Source organism: Fistularia commersonii, chromosome 2 (genome assembly GCF_037954325.1).
Source record: "Fistularia commersonii isolate RoL2024-O1a breed Wild chromosome 2, RoL_Fcom_v1.0, whole genome shotgun sequence".
In the NCBI taxonomy this organism is placed as follows: Eukaryota; Metazoa; Chordata; class Actinopteri; order Syngnathiformes; family Fistulariidae; genus Fistularia; species Fistularia commersonii.
In genome coordinates, this window is record NC_141285.1 from 24,644,306 (window position 1) to 24,666,338 (window position 22,033).

Consider the following 22,033-nt stretch of genomic DNA (forward strand, 5'->3'; position numbering starts at 1 on the left):
CAAGGTTGTCCGGCCCTTAAAGCGCCGATAATAAACCAAATCCACTTTGTCTTTCAGCCACTCGCACACTGGATTCCCGTCAATCAACCATCCAATCTCCCAGATCTCCTCTGAGATGGACGGATTCAGCCGCAGCTCCGCTCCTTCCTTGAAGTACAGCGACGTGACGGTGAAGGAGAAACACTGAGGCGCCGCTAAAAGCAGCGAGAAGAACCAGAAGGCTGTTTCTTTCTCCATGTTGGCTTCAGGAACGCGCCGAGGTTCTGCTCAACTCTGAGCAAACCGAATACTTCAGTCTAACTGAAGTAAACCGTTTCCGAACACATTAGATCCCTGACCACGAGGTTTAAGCTTCGGTATTGGCGAGAGTCCTTCCTGTAAAGCCTTATCATGTTGCCAGATCATTCTGGCGATTTGGAAAAAAGACGCCAAACTTGTGAAAACCAAAACGTGCTGAACAAGAAACACGTCGATGAGCCCATGAAGTTTTTTTCATTTAATCATTTAATTGATCCAACCAGGTAAAACCCCCATTGATATCAACATCTCAGTTACAGGAGTGACCTGGAGAAAAGAAGAAGAAATACGGAAACACCAGCAATCTGGCAACAACACATCCGCTACGGTTCCCCTGAGAAGAACAAACTGAGCCTTTTCTTTGTAAAAAAAAAACAAAACAAATTGAAATGCAGGGAGAAAACACTAACACGCACAAACAATCTTGGCCTTTAACTAAATGTGTAGTTATTTTAAAATCTTTAACCTCCAAAAGCCACAAAACCCTTTAGACGCGTCAAGTGAAGATGGTTACTGTGGTTCCAACTTCGAACAGGAACAAGTCCAGAAAGATGTGTTACTTTTAACCTTCATGCTGGATATAAAACAACAACGAGTGTGTTGCATTCATGAAATTAATCTACAAATAAAAAGTGTTTAAAGGATCGCGTCTGAGTAACTTCTGTGCAAGGACTAGTTACATGGCACCTAAGTGGTAATGGTGACGTAAGCCGGCTGCCCTCCAATCAGGGAGGAAGCTGGCTCCTGATTTGGTGGATAGATGGACTGGCTGCAAACTATGTATCTGACTCTACCCATAGCCCCCAAGGCAAAAGAGACCCACTTCAAAATTATGAATGACATCTATCCATCGAAGGAATTATCGAGGGCACTTCAATATTGAAGATAATATACTTTTTGTGAAGACAACATTGAAACTACTGACCATTTATTTTCTCATGCAAAAAAGTACAAGGCTTTTGGGCTAAAACTCAAAAATGGGTTAAAGACAAATTTCCATCGTCACCAGTTTCCTTCTCAAGAGATGACATTACATTTGGTTTACTTTTAAGCGACAAAAGAGATGAACTATGTGTCAATGTCATTTTAGCCCTGGCCAAGTTCTTCATGTCCAAACACAGAATGCAAAAGTGGTCCTCCAATTTTACGTTCTTTATAAACGATTTTGAATTATTTAAAAAATCCTCAAAACTTATTGAAAAGTCTAAAAACCAAAAAATATACAGTTTGATGTCTGAGATTCCTTGTGAACCAGCAAGTTAAATACATATTATGTTCCCCTTGCAATTTTTTAATGTTTTTTTTCCCCAATTCATTTAATTATCTTATTTTATTTTTCTTTATTTTTCTTCTAGCATTAAACATTTCTCAAAAACCTTCAATACTGTTAATTCGTACAGTTAAGGGATTACATTCAGAACGAATGTCCTTATATCCTTAGCTTCCTCATCCCCGGTTGATTCATTGACATTCGATTCTACCTTGCCATGTTTATTTGTACATATGTATATCTGTTTATACTATTTATCTGTTCAATAAAAGAAATAAAAATAAAAAAGGGTATACCGGCTTCTGCGAGTGTGATGTATATTTTGAGCGTCGAAAAATAATAAATGTAATTTTATTTTCATATTTCAAGATCACAATAATGTTCCAATTAAGAACTAAAATTAAAAAAAGGATAAAATACACTTCAATTAAATACTAATAATTTATTTTCCCAGGCCACTCGGAGCCGCAGCGTAAGGTTGAAAGAGCCACGGGTTGCCGACGCCTTCACATGAGAGACGGATGGTGTTTACATGTCAGAGTCTCCAGTTCTTTGTGGAGTCTAGGCTGGGTTCGAGAGCGGTTCTCCTTCCTTTGGTATTATTTGAGGATCTTCTGAACCATTTTCCTTCGCAGTCTTTCTTCTGAAACATCTACTGATCCGTTCGTGGATGGATGTCCGTCCCTTGATTGCTAAAACAACCAAAACAGAAACGCAGATCAAACCCAAAACCAAAGCCACCACCCAATATGGAGGTGGAAGGAATAAAGGGTTCTGCAAGGGGTCGCTCCATTTCTGACTGACTGGGTTCTTCAGCCTGCAGGAGAACTTCTCAGCCTTCTGGATGATGTTGCCGTTGTAGACGGTGATGTCTTTCCTCTCAATATCCCACTCATCATCTCCCAGTCTCCACAGGTAGCTGACAGGTCCCACATTCTCAGTGTTTCCGTCGCAGCTCAAGGTGCATTTCTCGGATTCAGGACCACAGGATGGTGGATCGATGGTCACCGTGGGCTTCGGTACCTCCTCGATCATCTGGACCCTGTATTGATCCTGAAGAACCCAGTTGTTGAGCTCCAGTGTGAAGTTCCCAGCGTCGTATTTAGTGGCATTCCTGATTTCGAGCTCCCCAGAACTGAGGTTCAAGGTTGTCCGGCCCTTAAAGCTCCGATAATAAACCACATCCAGTTTGTCTTTCTCCCAGTTGCACACTGGATTCCTGTCCATCAACCATCCAATGTCCCAGATCTCCTCTGAGATGGACGGATTCAGCCGCAGCTCCGCTCCTTCCTTGAAGTACAGCGACTTGACGGTGAAGGAGAAACACTGAGGCGCCGCTAAAAGCAGCGAGAAGAACCGGAAGGCTGTTTCTTTCTCCATGTTGGCTTCAGGAACACCGAGGTTCTGCTCAACTCTGAGCAAACCGAATACTTCAGTCGAACTGAAGTATCAAAATGAACAGTCTTCTAACTGAAGTAAACCGTTTCCGAACACATCAGATCCCAAAACACGAGGTTGGTGCCGTTTTTTTTAGGATCCGGGTTGAACGGAAGTCCTTCCTGCCACAGCCTATCATGTTGCCAGATCATTCTGACAATTTGGGAAAAAAGACGCCAAACTTGTTAAAACCCAAACGTGCTGAACAGGACACGTGTCGATGAGCCCATGAAGTCTTTTGTCTTTAATCATTTTAAAGGTAAAATCCCATTAATATCAACATCTCTTTTACAGGAGTGACCTGGAGAAAAGAAGAAGAAGAAATACGAAAACACCACCAATCTGGCAACAACACATCCGCTCCGGTTCCCCTGAGGAGAACAAACTGAGCCTTTTTCTTTGTAAAAATAAATAGAAATGCAAGGAGAGAAAAAAACACACACACAAACAATCGTGGCCTTCAACTAAATGTGTAGTTATTTTAAAATCTTTAACCTCCACAAAAGCCACAAACCCTTTAGACACGTCAAGTGAAGATGGTTCAATGACATTTCCATGCAAAAAGTATCGGTATCGGCCGATTCTACCCTGTATTCACTTGGTATCGGATCGATACCAAAATTCCCAGTATCGCCCACCCCTAGTGTTAAGTTAAACAGCGTGGGAATATGGTAACAGACAAAGTGATAAAGTTGGCCGTTTATGTGTCTGGTTTCAAACGTAAAAGGTAGCATTCACTTCGAGTTAACCTGTTTATTAATCTTGAGAGGAAATATGGTTATTCATACAGAGACTTTGGTATTCCTTGGAATAGTGGGTGAAATTGTCTAATAAGGTAACTCAAATTATTCTTTAAAGTAGAGCCAGAAGAGTACAGTAATATAACCATAGTACAGGCTCAAGTAACACTGTCTTGGAAAGCAAGAATGTAAAAAAAAAAATGTTGTATTGTATAAATGTTGTACAGCGACGTGACAGTGAAGGAGAAACACTGAGGCGCCGCTAAAAGCAGCGAGAAGAACCGGAAGGCTGTTTGTTTCTCCATGTTGGCTTCAGGAACACCGAGGTTCTGCTCAACTCTGTAAAATCCAGCAGTCTCTGAGTAACTTCGGTGGTTGGAGTGTGCGGTGCACCATGGAGAAGAGAGAAGAACCAGGTCCTGATCGCAGTGACTTTCTATCCTTCTTCTCCAAACAGCAGTATTGTTCGGTGGGCCCTCCAGTCGCCTGTCCAAGCACAACTCATAAAAACCCACCCAGATCCAGAAGGAAACCAGTCAGAATAAACAGGAAAACCATCAGGAGAATACAAAGGTTTCCAAGGGAACGAAATCTGCAGGACGGCCCTCCCATATACACTGTGTTCCAGCGAAAGGGCGGAAAATAAAACGAATACAGAGAAATCACTCCAGTTCCAAATGAAACACACCACCGGGACAATTTCTACAATCGGTTAAATCACGACAAGCTCTGTTTCTTTGTGTCTAAAGTCCTCCTTGTTCCCTGTCAGCTTTCAAAGTCTCTCAGTCGTCTCTGGATTTCAGGACCCACCGTTTCTCTTTAAGGACTCTTTTTCTCTTTCTAGACTTTTTACTGCGCTGATGCCCCAGATCAGGTTGGCAGCAAGTTAGGCCATGCAGTGTGTGTGTGTGTGTGTGTACGTTTGTGTGTCTCTGTCAAAAAAAAAAAAACCCTCACTAACCCAAGCTTACTGTGGGCATCGTGTATTTGCAAGTGTATTTGCAGTCCCTATGTCCTCTATTGTAAGTCGCTTTGGATAAAAGCGTCTGCCAAATGCAATGTAATGTAATGTAATTGCATTGAATTTCTTATTCTTCCTTCATCCTACTATTATCTATTACTGTTATGTTTTTGCTGTAAACTCTGGCACAACAATTTCCTTCGGGATAAATAAAGTTGTTCTCATTCTCTTTCTCTCGTGAAAATGTTTCTATGGACCGGTGAGAGGCGCAGGGGTTCAAATGATAAGAACTTATCACTTCACAGTATTCAATCAGTAACATGAGAGGGAGGTGATATCTCACGGTCACACTGATGTTCTGCAGTGAGGATGCAGAGCTGTTTGTTCTGTTCAATCGTTCCACGAGCCCATCGCTCTGAGGATGCAAAGGAGAAGTTCCAGACAAACTTTACAAACATGCCTTTAGTTGCAGCTTAACGCCCAGAAACCTCATCCCACACCGACGTATCCTCCGACGGAAGGGGTTCAATGAGTTGCAGTGGTTGGTAAACAAGCGCTTCTTTTATCAGAACACTTACATCCAAAAACCTACGACGACAGACGCTCAAAAAACATTACCTTCACGCCTCCCGAACACTCTCGCACGTGCACACCCCGCTCTCTCAGCCAAAACACATTCACAGCCAGTAAGAAATAACAGAACTCTGAACATTCCTCTCAACAGCACTGCAGGACGTTTTAGTTAGAGAAACACCCTGGTGATGGTAAACGTCTGTTTACGCCACACGAGCCTGCAATATAACAAACTACTCACATCAATTCCTTGTGTATAAAAAAAAGAAACAGAATTTATTGCACAACAAAAAACACCCACATCATTCACGGCAATCACAAAATCACACAGAAAACAAGCATCAACATAAACACAACATTTGTGACTCGCTACAATATGTACTATATACTGCTCAGAAAAATAAAGGGAACACTATAACAACACGATGAAACTCCAAGTCGAACGCACTTGTGTGAAATCAAACTGTCCACTTAGGAAGAAACACGGATTAATTTTGACTCGTTTTCAGGACGTTACATCAACGTTGGATCAGCCTGTCGTGTGTTTACCCACTAACATTTTGATTCCAGACCTCAATGGGTTCATCAATTTGATTTCTATTGATCATTTCTGTGTGATTTGTTGTCGGCACATTCAACTGCGTAAAGAACAAAAAATTTGATAATAATATTTCATTCATTAAGATCTAGGATGCATTTTTGTCGTGTTCCCTTGATTTTTTTGAGCCGTGAGTATAGAGTGCATCGGAAAAAAGCAGTCTTTAACACACACACGCTCATACTTCAGCGTGGGTGAAAGGGCTGGGGGCGGCGTTACTGGGTCTACAGCGCCCTCTAGCGGTGAGAGCTGGAACTGCAGGTGTGTGTGGCGGCGGGTGAGGAAACAGGACACACTCTTTCCTGGTCGCTCACAAACGCTCACCTCTTTCTTCAGTCTGGCTTCAACGACTCCTTCCCGTAGCTCCATTGTGTGTCTCATCAGCTTCATTTGTCAGAAGAACATCTCCCTTGTTCTTCACCATGGCCACCAGCACACCTCAAACATCTGCAGCTCAGTTGTTTCTAAATTTAGAGCATGTTGATTTTGTAACATCGACATAAAAACATGTAGAATGTTCGTGTCTTTTCTGAGGGGAAACTGAAAGAGCTTGCCTTAAGAAGGACGGGCACATGGAGATGAATAAAACAACAAACAAATTTAAACAGTGGAGTTGCGAGAGTGTGCGGGCTGGCGCACGCGCACAACTCCGGAAGTGGCGGTGCCACATGACGTCATCCTCCTCGGTCCACAGCGGTGTTGCCAGATAATCCCGACAATGAGAAAAAACCCTTCCTGAAACCTGACTGCAAACCGGGTGATACAGAAACATGCTGAACAGGAAACGCATCAGGAGACGCAAGAAGATCTTTTAATTCATTCATTGTATTTTTTCAAGCATTCAAATCGGTAATCTCTTTCAGGAGTGACCTGGACATGAGAGGACGAAAGGAGGAAACACCACCAATCTGCAACAAGCTCTTTTTGTGAACATCTGACACATTGTTGGGAAACTCTGAAGCAGCCCGCTGGTGAAAAAGAATAAAAACACCAGCAGTAAAATATATTTCTGGCGATGACACAGTAAAGAGGACATGAAGAAGAAGGAAGGATGAAAAGTAACTATGTGTGAGTTCAGTGTCTGTTGATGGAAGAAGCTTCAAATGATGAAATCATTCAAATTCAACCACACAGTTCATCCTTGTCACTTCATGGTATGAGCTTTGTCATGTTTGACACACACACACACAGACACACACACACACACACACACACAAAGTGCTCAAATGTCAAAAATGTGCAACACGAGAGACAGCAGTGTGGAAATGTCAGTATCTCTACTTCTTTGTAGAGACTTGGTTACTGAGCTGTTCTCCTTCCTTCAGGATGACTTGAGGATCTTCTGAACCATTTTCCTTCTCAGTCCTTCCTCTGAAACATCTACTGATCCACGGCCGTGACGGCCGGGTCCAGCTGAGCTGGATGGGGCGCCGTAGATGAAGTTGAATCGCAAACCTCACCTGATTCAGACATGCTCGGTTCGGGGTCACCAATGTGGCGTTTCAAAGACGAAATAATGGCGGAGGCGTAGAGGAGTTCGGTTCTTTAATTTTAAACACCAACAAAATACAACTGGAACTTGAACATCCGGGATCAACTTAATATACGTGGCTTAAATCAGGTACTCTGATATCCGTCTGGTCCACAAAATCTTCCATAACGCCGCCCCGCCTCCTCTTAACCCTCTCAGGCTCAAATTAAGTTGTAGTTGCAGGAAAAATCTGATATTTGGCTGTCGCAAATCTGCAACATCTGCCTGGAGAAGGTTAAAAACTACATCAAGCCTCGCTCCCAACTCACAAGTCGAGTGCTAAGGTCGGTGTCTAGAGGAGACTGCAATGTTCCTAAGAGAAAGTCTGCTTTTTCCTGTAAAGCCATAAAAGAATGGAATGTGCTTCCAGAAAATCTTAAGAACATGACTGATTTTCACACCTTTACACATGTTGTTAAAAATTGGATTCTGCAGCACCAAACATGCTCACGCTAACAATACCAGACGGGTCCCAGATGACCAAAGTCATAATATCACAACAATATCACAACAATAGCACTTTCAACTTGCAAAATACATATTTGATTGCCTGTTTATATATTGTATAGTTATTTTATTGCCTATCTGTACATTTTATATATATTGTCTATTTTGCACAGTTTTATATTTGTATTGCCCAGGACTACAGATGGAAATTAGCTATGAGCTACAATCTAGTACAAACATCTCTGCCTCTGTGCTTAATGTAATTGTACACTGTCCTAATAAACTTCTAAACAAACAAACAAACCACGCATGACGACTCCCGGGAAGAAAAATTGGAGCCTTTTTCTTTATAAAAATAAATAGAAATGCAAGGAGAAAACACACAAAAACACAATCTTGGCCTTCAACTAATCGTTTGTTCGTCTTAAAATCTTTAACCTCCGAGAGCCACAAAACCCTTTAGACACGTCAAGTGAAGATGGTTACTGTGGTTTGTCCGTTTTTGCGGCCTCCGCCACGGGACCGGACCTTGTTGTCCCGGTGTGTTCAGATGTGATCCAAGAAAAACATCAGAGCTGTCAGGAACTGATTAAGCAATGAGTGGTTTATTAGAGGTCAAGAAATACACTTGCGGTAATTCCCGGGCCGAAATGAATGTCACCCCGAGGGGATCGTTCGCCCTCTCTAGACGTCCGCTGAGCCGCGTCCAGTCGGATGTGCAGATGAGGAGGTTTCGGCCCCACTCTCAGGGAGTGGCAGTGATTTATTCCACTGTCTCGATGGTCAAGGTTACTTCCTAATAAGGAGTTGTTTTTCACACTCTTTGGAAGTGGGCAACTAGGTACCAGGCTGTGTCTTGGACTGGGCCTCCGGGCCTTCGGGATACGTCATTGCTAGTGCACTGGGGGTGTTAGTGGAAAAATACAAAGTTGGGTGCACTTTTGCCATCACGTGATGCGTTCCCACGCAAAAAGACGCTGAAAGTTCCCGTCAAAGAAAATACGGAGCATCTTCTTGAGTCCTTCTCATATTTAGAAAAAGTGTGTGTGTGAGAGTGTGTTTACCCGTGCAGACCTTCCTCTGAAAACTCTCCCGACCTCTTTACGGATATTTCCTATTCTAAAAAAAGTCAAACATGTGTGTGTGCGTCGGTGAATGGGACGGGGCCACGGTCACTGAGCCTCCAGCGCCCTGTAGCGGAGGAATGAAGCTGATGAAACACACAGTGGAGCTATGGGGAGGAGACCTGGAAGCCAGACTGAAGATGGAGGTGAGCGTTTGTGAGGGGCCAGAAAAGAGTGTGTTCTGTTTCCTCACTTAACGTAACACACACGTACACACCTGCTGCAGTTCGCACTCCCACCGCTAGAGGGTGCTCAGAGCAGGCGGCCCCGTCAAATTCTGCTGAATCACTTGGCTGATGACACACTCCAATCACACACACACACACACACACACACACACACACACACACACACACACACACACACACACCGATACCAGTCCGATCGGCTGATCCCCAAGACGAAAACTTTCCCAACCGACCGCGGTGAGGGGCAATCCGAGTCCAGAAACCAAGATGGTGAAAAGCGGAAACAAAATAAAAAAAGTGGAGGAAAGAAAGGCGCATGCGCACAACTCCACATGAGACGGCGACACATGTTACGTCATCCTGGCGACTCGTAGAAATAAGTTTAAACGGAACCGCAAACTGAGGGTAACAGAAACATTTTGAACATGAAACACATCCCTGAGCCCACAAGGTCATTAGTCATCTATCGATTGTGTTCATTTTGGGACAAGTGGACAAGAAAACACCATAAAAATTCAATGCATTCTTATCAACAACAGACGATCCGTGTTTAAAAAAGAAGACTACAATCCAAAAGCATAACAAACACACACACACACACACACACACACACACACACACACACACACACACACACACACACACACACACACACACACACACAGTGATGTAAAAAAAGCAGCGTCTGCAGTTCCTTATAGAGTCTAGGCGGGGTTTGGAAGCGGTTCTCCTTCCTTCAGGGGTACTTGAGGACCTTCAAATCCATTTTCCTTCGCAGTCTTTCTTCTGAAACATCTACTGATCCGTTCGTGGATGGATCTCCGTCCCTTGATTGCTAAAACAACCAAAACAGAAACACAGATCAAACCCAAAACCAAAGCCACCACCCAATATGGAGGTGGAAGGAATAAAGGGTTCTGCAAGGGGTCGCTCCATTTCTGACTGACTGGGTTTTTCAGCCTGCAGGAGAACTTCTCAACCTTCTGGATGATGTTGCCGTTGGAGACGGTGATGACTTTTGTATCATTCTCCAGTTAAACATCTCCCAGTCTCCACAGGTAGCTGACAGGTCCCACATTCTCAGTGTTTCCGTCGCAGCTCAAGGTGCATTTCTCGGATTCAGGACCACAGGATGGTGGATCGATGCTCACCGTGGGCTTCGGTACCTCCTCGATCATCTGGACCCTGTATTGATCCTGAAGAGCCCAGCGGTTGAACTCCAGTGTGAAGATCCCAGCGTCGTATTTAGTGGCATTCCTGATTTCCAGCTCCCCAGAACTGATGTTCAAGGTTGTCCGGTCCTTAAAGCTCCGATAACAAACCAAATCCACTTTGTCTTTCACCCACTCGCACACCAAGTTCCCGTCCAGCTTCCACGTGATGTCCCGCATTTCCTCTGAGATGGACGGATTCAGCCGCAGCTCCGCTCCTTCCTTGAAGAACAGCGACTTGACGGTGAAGGAGAAACACTGAGGCGCCGCTAAAAGCAGCGAGAAGAACCAGAAGGATGTGTGTTTCTCCATGTTGAACTCCAGGAACGCGCCGACTTACCACCAACTCGTCTGGGAACGACCGTTCAGGCGAGCGAGCCGGCTTCCTGAGGCATCGAGGGGGGGGACAGCGTGGTTTATTCCTCTTGAAGCTCACATGGTTGGTAATGGGCGTGGCGTGGTCGGTGTGACTCATTGTCAACCCTCAGTGACAGTAGTGACAGTCGTGACAGTAGAGACAGTAGTTTGTTTTGCGTGTTTTTCAAAGGCTCTGTGTTGTTTCAGTCTAAATTGGTTAAAAGTTGAATTGTGAATAGTTAAAAGTTCTTGTATTTTTATAGTTTATTTATAGCACTGAAGAGTTCATATTTTTAATTTATGTTTTATCATTTTGCATTTTTTCAGGGATTCTGTGTTGTTTGACTTTACATTTGTTGAGTGTATAAAAAGCTAAAATTGTTTTTTATTTAACATTTTATTTTTTGTAGATCTTTAAATATTTTAATTTATATTTCGTGTGTTTTTCGGGGATCCTGTGTTTAAATCACTTTAAATGTAACGTACAAAAAAGTTTATTCTTGTATTTCATAGTTTATTTGTGGTTGAACTGAAAAGCGACTATTTTTAATTTACATTTTCTTGTGTCATGTGTTTTTCAGGGAGTCTGCGTTGCTTGACTTTAAAGTTGCTTCGTATAAAAGAGTTAAAAGTTTAAATGAGTTAAAAGTTCGTTGTAGAGTGAAAAAAATAAAGGCTATTATAATATAGTAGTATAATACATTTGTTTATTAATTATTAATTCATTTTGTGCATAATGTTACTTTATTATTGGTAATATATCGATTATAGCAACAAAAAAAATCTGAAGAGCCGTTTGGGAGCCGAAAGAGCCGGCTCTTTTTAGTGAGCCGAGCCTAAAGAGCCGGTTCTCTAAAAAGACCCGGAATTCCCATCACTATTGTTTCCGGGCCCCGTTCAAGGCGCTGTTTCCTGCGAACCTTTGTACCTGGGGAGCTAAAACATATTCCACCCCTGGAAGTTCACCAGTTGTTGGTGTTTGAGAAAGTTAGAACCAACCTTTGTCTCCGCAATCCTTCCTTCTCACACCACAGCTCTTTGAAAGACATGTTTTTTTTCCCCACATGCACATACCATTTTTTTTTTTATTCAACACTTAAAATCATGGATGTATTAGGTAACACTTTTTTACCTTGGTGTAAAAAAAAAAAAAAACACCCAGAGGATAACACACACACACGAAGACACACACACACACACACGAAGACACAGACTTCTTTCTCTGTACTGGGCTTCAGTTCTGGCAGCGAAGCGGCAGCCTGGATTTCTGTGGCGTCGACGCCGCTTCCTTCTCTGCAGCTTTCTGCCGGCCGTGGACCCGCGCCTCCTTCTTTCCTCCCTTCTTCTTCTTCTGCGGGGAGCAAGAACAACTCGTCACGTGAGGCTGAAGGGGTTTTGATGCTACACGTTTCAGAGGCCGTCGCCCACCTTAAAGAAGGGCAGCCGCTTGCTCTCGTTAAACACCAGGTTCTCGTCGATGAAGGACGGCTCCGTGGCCACGCTTTGGTTGCAGGTGCTCAGCTCCTCCTCCAGAGAGTCCTGGGCCACGAGCCGGGAGGGCAAGGTGAGAAACGCACACTGCACATTTGCAGAAGATACCAGACATACGCGACCCACCTGGCTGTGGCCGTCCTCCTCCTCCAGCTCCTCCTCTTCCTCTTCCACCAAGGCGGCCTGCAGCTCCTCCTGCTGCTTCTTCAGGCTCTCCAGGAGCTCGCCCCGGCTCTGTGACTTCTCCATCTGCCGGGGGTAAACGTACTCCCGCCACTGCGGGGTCGCACCTGGGGAACGGGGACAGGAGGAGACCTTCTCAGATGACGTCTTCACTCGGGAATCCAAGGAGAGCGAGGGTTCGGGCACTGACCTGTAGGGACGTCCTGCTGAAGCTCCTCCATCAGGAAGCCGCTGACCAGCCGCCGGCTCCCGTCCAGGCGGGACCGGATCTCGGCCGTCCGCCGGTCCAGAGCCGCCCGGTCGGCGGAGGTTCGGCTCTGCAGCGCCGCCAGTGCCTGCTGCAGCTCATCCTGCTGGTTCGTGAGCTCCTTCTCCACCGCCTGGAGCTGCGTGGCGCAGTGTGTCTGCACACCCTGGGGAGCGGCGGGTGGAGGAAGCCTTTAAACCTCCTCCCAAAAAACAAACCAACAAAAAAACAAAGTAATGTTACCTCTTGCTGGGCCCCCGCCTCAGTGGAGAGCTCCCCCAAAAAGGACAGGCGTTCCTGGGCTTGCTTCTCGACGTGCTCCCTGGCCCTGGAGCTCCACCGGAGGTCACGCTCCACCAGACCTGCGGGTCACAAGTACACGGTCTCACACACCTGCTGACGTTCACCAGGGAGTTGGTGAACGTCAGGAGGTTCCTGACGGGGGCTCGTACCAGACACGGAGCCGTGCAGGTGGGTGCAGCAGCCGGCCAGCTCTTCCAGCGTTTCCCGGCTGTTGTCGGCGTTGAGCCGCAGCGAGGCGGCGAGGGACCAATGACGAAGACACCATCAAAACGGATCCGTGACTCCGGAGATCCCCGGGCCACGCAGACCGGAGGTGTACGAACCTTGTCGGCCAGGTCTCGCTGCGCCTCCACCGCCGCTCCCAGCGTTTGACTCAGCTCCCTCACGACCGGGAGCCCCGCCAGGGTCTGACCTACCAGCACCTCCTCCATGTCTCGCTGATGCTCCTCCTAGCGGTGAAAGATGGGGCGCATGTTAAAAAGAGCGAGATGTTGAAGCTTGATAGACACACATCAGCTGCGCGAGGCTCACCAGCAGTTCCAGCAGACGCTCCTTGTCCTGCAGACACAGCGACCGCTGCTGCCGAACCTTCTCCTGACAGCGAGACACGCCGGCCGCCACCAGCTGCCCGACCCCGCCAATGAAGGACTCCACACTGCCCAGCGCTCCCCTCAGCGCCACTTCGTTCATGAAGAGGAAGCCATCTGAAAGGACGGAGCGTTAGGCTCCTTTCTCATAACCAACCACTGTGCTCCACTGTGTGGCTTATCAGCTTCATTCCTCCACAGAACATCTCCCTTGTTCTTCACTATGGCCACCAGCACACCTCAAACATCTGCAGCTCAGTTTTTTTTTAAACGTAATTCTAAATTTGAAGAGGATGTTGATTTTGTAACGTCAACATAAAAAAAACATAAAAATATGTAGCCGGCAGGAGAACTTCTCAACCTTCTGGATGATGTTGTTGTTGGAGACGGTGATGTCTTTTGTATCATTCTCCAGTTGAACATCTCCCAGTCTCCACAGGTAGCTGACAGGTCCCACATTCTCTGTGTTTCCGTCGCAGCTCAAGGTGCATTTCTCCGATTTAGGACCACAGGATGGTGGATCGATGCTCACCGTGGGCTTCGGTACCTCCTCGATCATCTGGACCCTGTATTGATCCTGAAGAACCCGGTTGTTGAGCTCCAGTGTGAAGATCCCAGCGTCTTCTTTAGTGGCATTCCTGATTTCCAGGTCCCCAGAACTGATGTTCAAGGTTGTCCGGCCCTTAAAGCTCCGATAACAAACCACATCCAGTTTGTCTTTCACCCACTCGCACACCAAGTTCCCGTCCAGCTTCCAGGTGATGTCCCAGATCTCCTCTGAGATGGACGGATTCAGCCGCAGCTCCGCTCCTTCCTTGAAGTACAGCGACGTGACGGTGAAGATGAAACACTGAGGCGCCGCGAAAAGCAGTGAGAAGAACCAGAAGGCTGTTTCTTTCCCCATGTTGGCTTCAGGAACACCGAGGTTCTGCTAAATTCTGTGAAATCCAGAAGACTTCAGTGTTTAAGTTCTTGGGTTGGATGTCGAATGGCGACGTTACCTAAGAGGAACAATCAAAGTCTATCCCGTCAACTGCATTCCCTGCTCACTTGTCAGAGAAGTAATATCCCTCTCATCCAATCAGCAGCGTTGTCAGGCAGGTCAGACAGTCTGTTGTCTAATCACAACTCCAAAACCTGCTATGTTTTAATAAAAACCAGTCCAGATCTTGAACAGAGAAAACAGGTTTTAAGGGAATGACGTGCAGGGTGAGCTTTGCATAAACATTGTGTTTATCAAAAGGGACGGAAATAAAACATATAAAGAATTAAATTACTTCAATTAAAAAGCAAACACACACACACACCTTTATCTTACAACACGTAAGACGAGAAACCCTGTGAAAACAAGTTCAGCTTTGATTTCTGTTCAGACTTCACACACTCAAACTCTGATTGTGTTAAACACACATTAGGATCATGGAAATCTGTTGGTTGTGATTAAACACAGAAGCAGCAAAAAGGTTAAAAAACACAGAGAATATAATACACACACACACGAACACACATGCACGGAGTACTCTCTGTTCAGCTGACACTTGTGGTGGTTCAAAGTTGGCTCCTTAGCCATGAGATAAAAATCGAGGTTACACGATTTCAAAGATCTCAACTTGCAGAACAAGTTTGATGCATTTCTGTCTCTAAACACCTGAACTGTTTCACTTTCTGTATCACTGGAAGGAATTCTTCTCTGCTTTTTCTTGTTTTTTCTGTTCAATCGTTCCGCGAGCCCATCGCTCTGAGGATGCAAAGGATCCGCAGACGCTCTCACATGGCAGAAAACACACTTGAATCAAAGTTTCGTCCTCTGTCATTGTGGACGTCCTCAGGCACCTGGTAAACATGGCCTCCAGCAGAGCATCTGGAACGGTCCCTGCCTCTCGGTCCGGTACGGCACACACCTCTGGCCGTGTGGTGAAATAGTCCACGACGGACAGAACGTAACGGTTGTTGTGTCCGTGTGAGGAAACGGGCCCACGATGTCCACCGCCACCCTCTCCATCAGGACCGCCAGCCGCTGAAGCTGGGCGCAGTGTTTTGGAGGCCACCATCTCTCTTCCCCCCTAGCTGACCCTTTCCAGGCTCTCTGGAGCACTCCATCTGTCTCTCAAAGGGCCCCAAACTTTACAAACAAGCCTTTAGTTGCAGGTGAACGCCCAGAAACCTCATCCCACTCAGACGTATCCTCCGACCGGAGGGGTTCAACGAGTCGCAGTGGTTGGTAAACAAGCGCTTCTTCTATCAGAACACTTACATCCAAAAACCTACGACGACAGAAGCTCAAAAAACGTTACCTTCACACCTCCCGAACACTCTCGCACGTGCACACCCCGCTCTCTCAGCCAAAACACATTCACAGCCAGTAAGAAATAACAGAACTCTGAATATTTCTCCCAACAGCACTGCAGGACGGCTCCGGTTTAGTGTGGAGTTTTAGTTAGAGAAACACCCTGGTGATGGTAAACGTCTGTTTAATGAGCGATAGCTGTTGTTACCACAGCCACGCCACACGAGCCTGCATATAACAAACTGTTCAGATCAATTCCAGGTAAATTAAAAAAAAAAAAAAACAGAATTTATTACACAACGAAAAACACCCACATCATTCCCGGCAATCACAATATCACACAGAAAACAAGCATCAACATAAACACAACATTTGTGACTCGCTACAATATACACTATTTACTGCTCAGAAAAATAAAGGGAACACTTAAACAACACGATGAAACTCCAAGTCGAACACACTTGTGTGAAATCAAACTGTCCACTAAGGAAGAAACACTGATTAATTTTGACTTGTTTTCAGGACGTTACATCAACGTTGGATCAGCCTGTCGTGTATTTTTCCACTTTCATTTGATTCCAGACCTCAATGGGTTCATCAATTTGATTTCCATTGATCATTTTTGTGTGATTTGTTGTCGTCACATTCAACTGCATAAAGAACAAAGTATATGATAATAATGTTTCATTAATTCAGATCTAGGATGTGTTTTTTTTTCGTGTTCCCTTAATATTTTTGAGCAGTGTGTAAAGTTTCCATCGGAAAAAAAGCAATCTAAAACAAACACACACTCATACGTCGGTGTGTGTCGAGACGTCACAGCGGCCGCCGCCACTGGGGCTACAGCGCCCTCTAGCGGCGAGAGTGTGAACTGCAGGTGTGTGTGACGGAAGGTGAGGAAACAGGACACACTCTTTCCTGGTCGCTCAAAAACGCTCACCTTTGTCTTCAGTCTGGCTTCCACGACTCCTTAGCTCTATTGTGTGTCAGCTTCATTCCTTCGAAGAACATCTCCCTTGTTCTTCACCATGGCCACCAGCACACCTCAAACATCTGCAGCTCTGTTGTTTTTTTAAGCGTAATTCTAAACTTAAAGAGCATGTTGATTTTGTAAAATCGACATAAAAACATGGAGAATGTTCGTGTCTTTTCTGAGGGGAAACTGAAAGCGCTTGCTTTAAGAAGGACGGGCACATGGAGATGAATAAAACCATAAACAAATTTAAACAGTGGAGTAGCGCCAGCGTGCGGGTTGGCGCATGCGCACAACTCCAGAGGAGGCGGTGCCACATGACGTCATCCTCCTCAGTCTGACAGCAGTGTTGCCAGATAATCCCGACGATGAGCAAAAACACTTCCTGAAACCGGACCGCAAACCGGGTAATACAGAAACATGCTGAACAAGAAACACATCAGGAGACCCACGAAGATCTTTTAATTCGTTCATTGTATTTATTTAAGCAGGAAAAACTCCATTGAGATCGAAAATCTCTTTCAGGAGTGACCTGGACAAGAGAAGCCGAAAGGCGGAAATACGACCAATCTGGCAACAACACACCGGCAGTTCCTGGAAACAAGTGGAGTTCCTTCTGTGAACATCTGAACATTGTTAGTAAACGCTGAAGCGGCCCGATGGGGAAAAAGGAGAAAAACACCAACAGTAAAATATATTTCTGGCGATGACACAGTGAAGAGGACATGAAGAAGAAGGAAGGATGAAAAGTAACAATGTTTGAGTTCAGTGTCTGTTGATGGAAGAAGCTTCAAATGATGAAATCACTCAAATTCAACTGCACCGTTCCCCGACCCTCTCTTTTTAACCTCATCCTTTTCACTTCATGGTCTGAAGTCTATCACGTTATGCACACACACACACACACACACACACACACACACACACACACACACACACACACACACACACACACACACACGCACACACACACACACACAGAAATGCTCTGAGGTAGAAAAAAAAAGGTCAGCATCTGCAGTTCTTTGTGGATTCTAGGTTGGATTACTGAGCTGTTCTCCTTCCATCTGGATTACTTCAGGACTATTTTCCCAAACAGTTCTTCCACTCAAAATGTACTGATCCAATGGTTGAAAAAAATTGTCATCTCCGAATTGCGAAAAAAACAAACCCAAAACCACCAACACCACAAACACCACAAACACCATCACCCAATATGGAGGTGGAAGGAATAAAGGGTTCTGCAAGGGGTCGCTCCATTTCTGACTGACTGGGTTCTTCAGCCGGCAGGAGAACTTCTCAGCCTTCTGGATGATGTTGCCGTTGTAGACGGTGATGTTTTTCCTCTCAATATCCCACTCATCATCTCCCAGTGTCCACAGGTAGCTGCCAGGTCCCACATTCTCAGTGTTTCCATCGCAGTTCAAGGTGCATTTCTCCGATTCAGGACCACAGGATGGTGGATCCATGCTGTGGGCTTCGGTACCTCCTCGATCATCTGGACCCTGGTTGTTTCATTGACATTGACATTCAGTTCTACCTTGCCATGTGTATTTGCAGATATGTATATTTGTTTGTACTGTTTAAGTTCAATATAAAAAAAAAAAAAAAGAAAAAAACATTCCTGGTGTTTCCCGGTGCTGGCAGTAGAAGCTCAACGCGCCTACAGTTCCCACTCTCTCCGCTAGAGGGCGCTACAGTTTCAGTGAAATCAATGAACTCCGACAGAGAAAACCAAATCCAGTGTCTGCACGTCAGCTGCCAGTTAGGATCCAAAAAAAGGACCTTGTTCACATCTTCTGTACCACAAGCAGATCGCAGAAAGCCCGTGTAATAATGCAGTCGTGCAAATAAAGTTACAGTTTGAAGTTCAGCTCTTCTACGTCTGCCTCCATCTATGTGTGTGATTTGCGCGTCCACTTGGACACAACAAAAGTGTGAAGAAGGGGTCTGCAGAGAGCCGGTCGGACCCGAATTCCCACAGGGAAGAAAACATCCGGAGCCACAAAACCCCCTTTAGACATGGAAAATCAAGATAACACCGCATGGATCGTTTTGACTGTTAAAATGCGCTTAAAACAACTACAGTGAGTTGCATTCATAGCATCAATGAAATTCCCTGCACTCCTTCTGACCGCGCAGTCCGTCCACCCCACTTGTCCCGTCCGTTTCCCCGAAAGCTCAATGGGACACACGGCTTGTATGTTCTTCTCTTCTCACCTCCTCTTCCAGCGGCCTGTTTTTCTCCACATTCCAGCTGAAGCTCCACAGAGCTGGTGAACCGCTGGGCCGGTCTAAGGCCGACCAGCTGATCCCCGAGACGAAAACTCTCCCGACCGACGGTGTTGATGGGGAAACCCAAGTCCAGAAACCAAGATGATGAAAACCAGAAACAAAGTGAAAATGTTAAAAGTGGAGGAACAAACGGCGCATGCTCACAATTCCACAGGACGCGTGACATCTGTTCCTGACGATTCAAAGAAATGAGCTTAAACGGAAACGCAAACTGAGTAAAACTGAAACATGTTGAACATGAAACACACAACCTTTTATTTAAATTCATTTCTTATTTACAATGTCTGTTTCAGGAGTGACCTGGACAAGAGAACATCACGGATATGTGATGCATTCTTGATGCATATGATGCAGGTCTGCTGATAAATATAAGATAAAAATACCAAGAGCACCCCCCCATGTTCTGAAGAAATGCTCAAAAAATGTCAGTGTCTCCAGTTCATTGTGGAGTCGAAGCTGGGTTAGTGAGCGGTTCTACTGCCTCTGGGGTTATTTGAGGATCTTTGAAATCATTTTCCATCAATTTCTTTTTTCTATGAAACTTCTTCTGGTCCAGCTGTGGATGGATTTCATTCCTATAAGTAAAACAACCAGAAAAATTAAGACGCACAAACCCACCACCACCAGCAAATTCAGAGGTGGAAGGAATAAAGGGTTCTGCAAGGGGTCGCTCCATTTCTGACTGACTGGGTTCTTCAGCCTGCAGGAGAACTTCTCAGCCTTCTGGATGAGGTTGTTGTTGGAGACGGCGATGTCTTTCCTCTCAGTCTCCCACTCATCATCTCCCAGTCTCCACAGGTAGCTGACAGGTCCCATATTCTCGGTGTTTCCGTTGCAGCTCAAGGTGCATTTCTTGAATTCAGGACCACAGGATGGTGGATCGACGCTCAAGGTGGGCTTCGGTACCTCCTCGATCATCTGAACCCTGTATTGATCCTGAAGAACCTGGCGGTTGAACTCCAGTGTGAAGATCCCAGCGTCTTCTTTAGTGGCATTTCTGATTTCCAGCTCAGCGGTACTGGTGTTCTAGGTTGTCCGGCCCTTAAAGCTCCGATAATAAACCAAATCCACTTTGTCTTTCACCCACTCGCACACTGGATTCCCGTCCACCAACCATCCAATGTACCAGATCTCCTCTGAGATGGACGGATTCAGCCGCAGCTCCGTTCCTTCCTTGAAGTACAGCGACGTGACGGTGAAGGAGAAACACTGAGGCGCCGCTAAAAGCAGTGAGAGGAACCGGAAGGCTGTTTCTTTCTCCATGTTGGCTTCAGGAACACAGGGGTTCTGTTCAACTCTGTTAAACCAGGAAGACTTCAGTGTTTAAGTTCTTTGGCCGGATGTCGACTGGCGATGTTACCTGAGAGGAACAATCAAAGTCTAATCCGTCAACTGCGATCCCTGCTCAAAGGGCCGGGCCGTTATATCCCTCTCATCCAATCAGCGGCGTTGTCAGGCAGGTCAGCCAGTCTGTTGTCCAATCACAACTCAAAAACCCGCAATATTTTAATAAAAACCCGCCCAGATCTTAAAAGGAACCCAATCAGATAAAAAATGTTTTACGGGGACGAAGTGCAGGGCGGGGTTTGAATATAAAATGCATTCCATCAAAAGGGCCGGAAATAAAACAAATACAGAATTAAATTACTTCAATTAAAACACACACACACACACACACACACACACACACACACATTCAAATGTTTATCTGACAACAACACGTAAGATGAGAAATCCTGTGAAAACAAGTTCAGCCTTGATTTCTGTTCAGAGTTCTCACACTCAAACTCTGACTGTGTTAAACACACATTAGGATCATGGGAATCTGTTAGTTGTTATTAAACACAGAAGCAGCAAAAAGATTTAAAAACACAGAGAATATAATACACACACACACACACAGTGCTCTGAGGTCAGCTGGCACTTGTGATGGTTCAAAGTTGGCTCCATAGCGGTGACATAAAAATTGAGGTTAAACAATTTCAAAAATCTCAACGTTGCAAAACAAGGTTGATGCATTTCTGTCCCCAAACACCTGAACTGTTTCACTTTCTGTATCACTGGAAGGAATTCTGTCTCTGCTTCTTCAAGTCAGGTTTCTCGGCCTCTCCTGTCACATTGCAAGTCACTTTGGATAAAAGCGTCTGCCAAATGACTGTAATATAACGTCATGTAACATAGAACAACCTTTTCTGTACCAGGGATCAGTTTCATGCATGCATGGCTATCAGACTTTTTAATTCCTCTTCCCTCAGTCGCAGGGAATCTCCAAATCTTTGTAGTTAAGACCTTAAAACAGTTAAGACAATTTATATTTGATTGTATTTCTTATTCTTCCTTGATCCTACTATTATCTATTAGTGTTATGTTTTTGCTTTAAACTCTGGCATAGCAATTTCCTTCGGGATAAATAAAGTTGTTCTCATTCTCATTCTCTCATGAAAATGTTTCTATGGACCGGTGAGAGGCGCAGGGGTTCAAATGATAAGAACTTATCACTTCACAGTATTCGATCAGTAACATGAGAGGGAGGTGATATCTCACGGTCACACTGATGTTCTGCAGTGAGGATGCAGAGCTGTTTTTTCTGTTCAATCGTTCCACGAGCCCATCGCTCTGAGGATGCAAAGGAGCAGTTCCAGACAAACTTTACAAACAAGCCTTTAGTTGCAGGTGAACACCTAGAAACCTCATCCCACTCTGACGTATCCTCCGACCGGAGGGGTTCCAATTAGTTGCAGTGGTTGGTAAACAAGTGCTTCTTTTATCAGAACACTTACATCCAAAAACCTACGATGCCAGACGCTCAAAAAACGTTACCTTCACGCCTCACGAACACTCTCGCACGTGCACACCCCGCTCTCTCAGCCAAAACACATTCACGGCCAGTAAGAAATAACAGAACTCTGAACATTTCTCCCAACAGCACTGCA

General features: G+C 45.2%; 1 protein-coding gene and 2 long non-coding RNA genes across 4 annotated transcripts in view; all 3 read right to left on the reverse strand.

The window, feature by feature from the left end:
• Positions 1–1,209: 1,209 nt before the first annotated feature.
• LOC147236827 (uncharacterized) lies at positions 1,210–6,321 on the reverse strand. Its single transcript, XR_015108857.1, has 2 exons — positions 6,201–6,321; positions 1,210–4,230 (listed from the first exon to the last, which is right to left on the reverse strand). It is a non-coding gene; the product is annotated as an uncharacterized LOC147236827 (long non-coding RNA).
• Positions 6,322–11,506: 5,185 nt separating this feature from the next.
• LOC147236828 (uncharacterized) lies at positions 11,507–12,475 on the reverse strand. Its single transcript, XR_015107340.1, has 3 exons — positions 12,352–12,475; positions 12,163–12,273; positions 11,507–12,085 (listed from the first exon to the last, which is right to left on the reverse strand). It is a non-coding gene; the product is annotated as an uncharacterized LOC147236828 (long non-coding RNA).
• Positions 12,476–12,603: 128 nt separating this feature from the next.
• Positions 12,604–22,033, reverse strand: part of LOC147236829 (uncharacterized) — a 36,362-nt gene continuing 26,932 nt past the window's right edge. The window contains exons 1-5 of one of the 2 annotated variants that reach the window (XM_086174559.1): positions 13,907–14,185; positions 13,490–13,662; positions 13,108–13,407; positions 12,899–13,017; positions 12,604–12,821 (exon numbers count right to left, since the gene is read on the reverse strand). In XM_086174559.1, coding sequence (XP_086030685.1) covers positions 12,629–12,821; positions 12,899–13,017; positions 13,108–13,407; positions 13,490–13,648 — 771 coding nt within the window. In that variant the 5' untranslated portion in view covers positions 13,649–13,662; positions 13,907–14,185 and the 3' untranslated portion in view covers positions 12,604–12,628. Of the gene's footprint in view, positions 12,822–12,898; positions 13,018–13,107; positions 13,408–13,489; positions 13,663–13,906; positions 14,186–22,033 lie in introns of those variants that run through there. The other variant, XM_086174567.1, reaches the window with a different exon arrangement.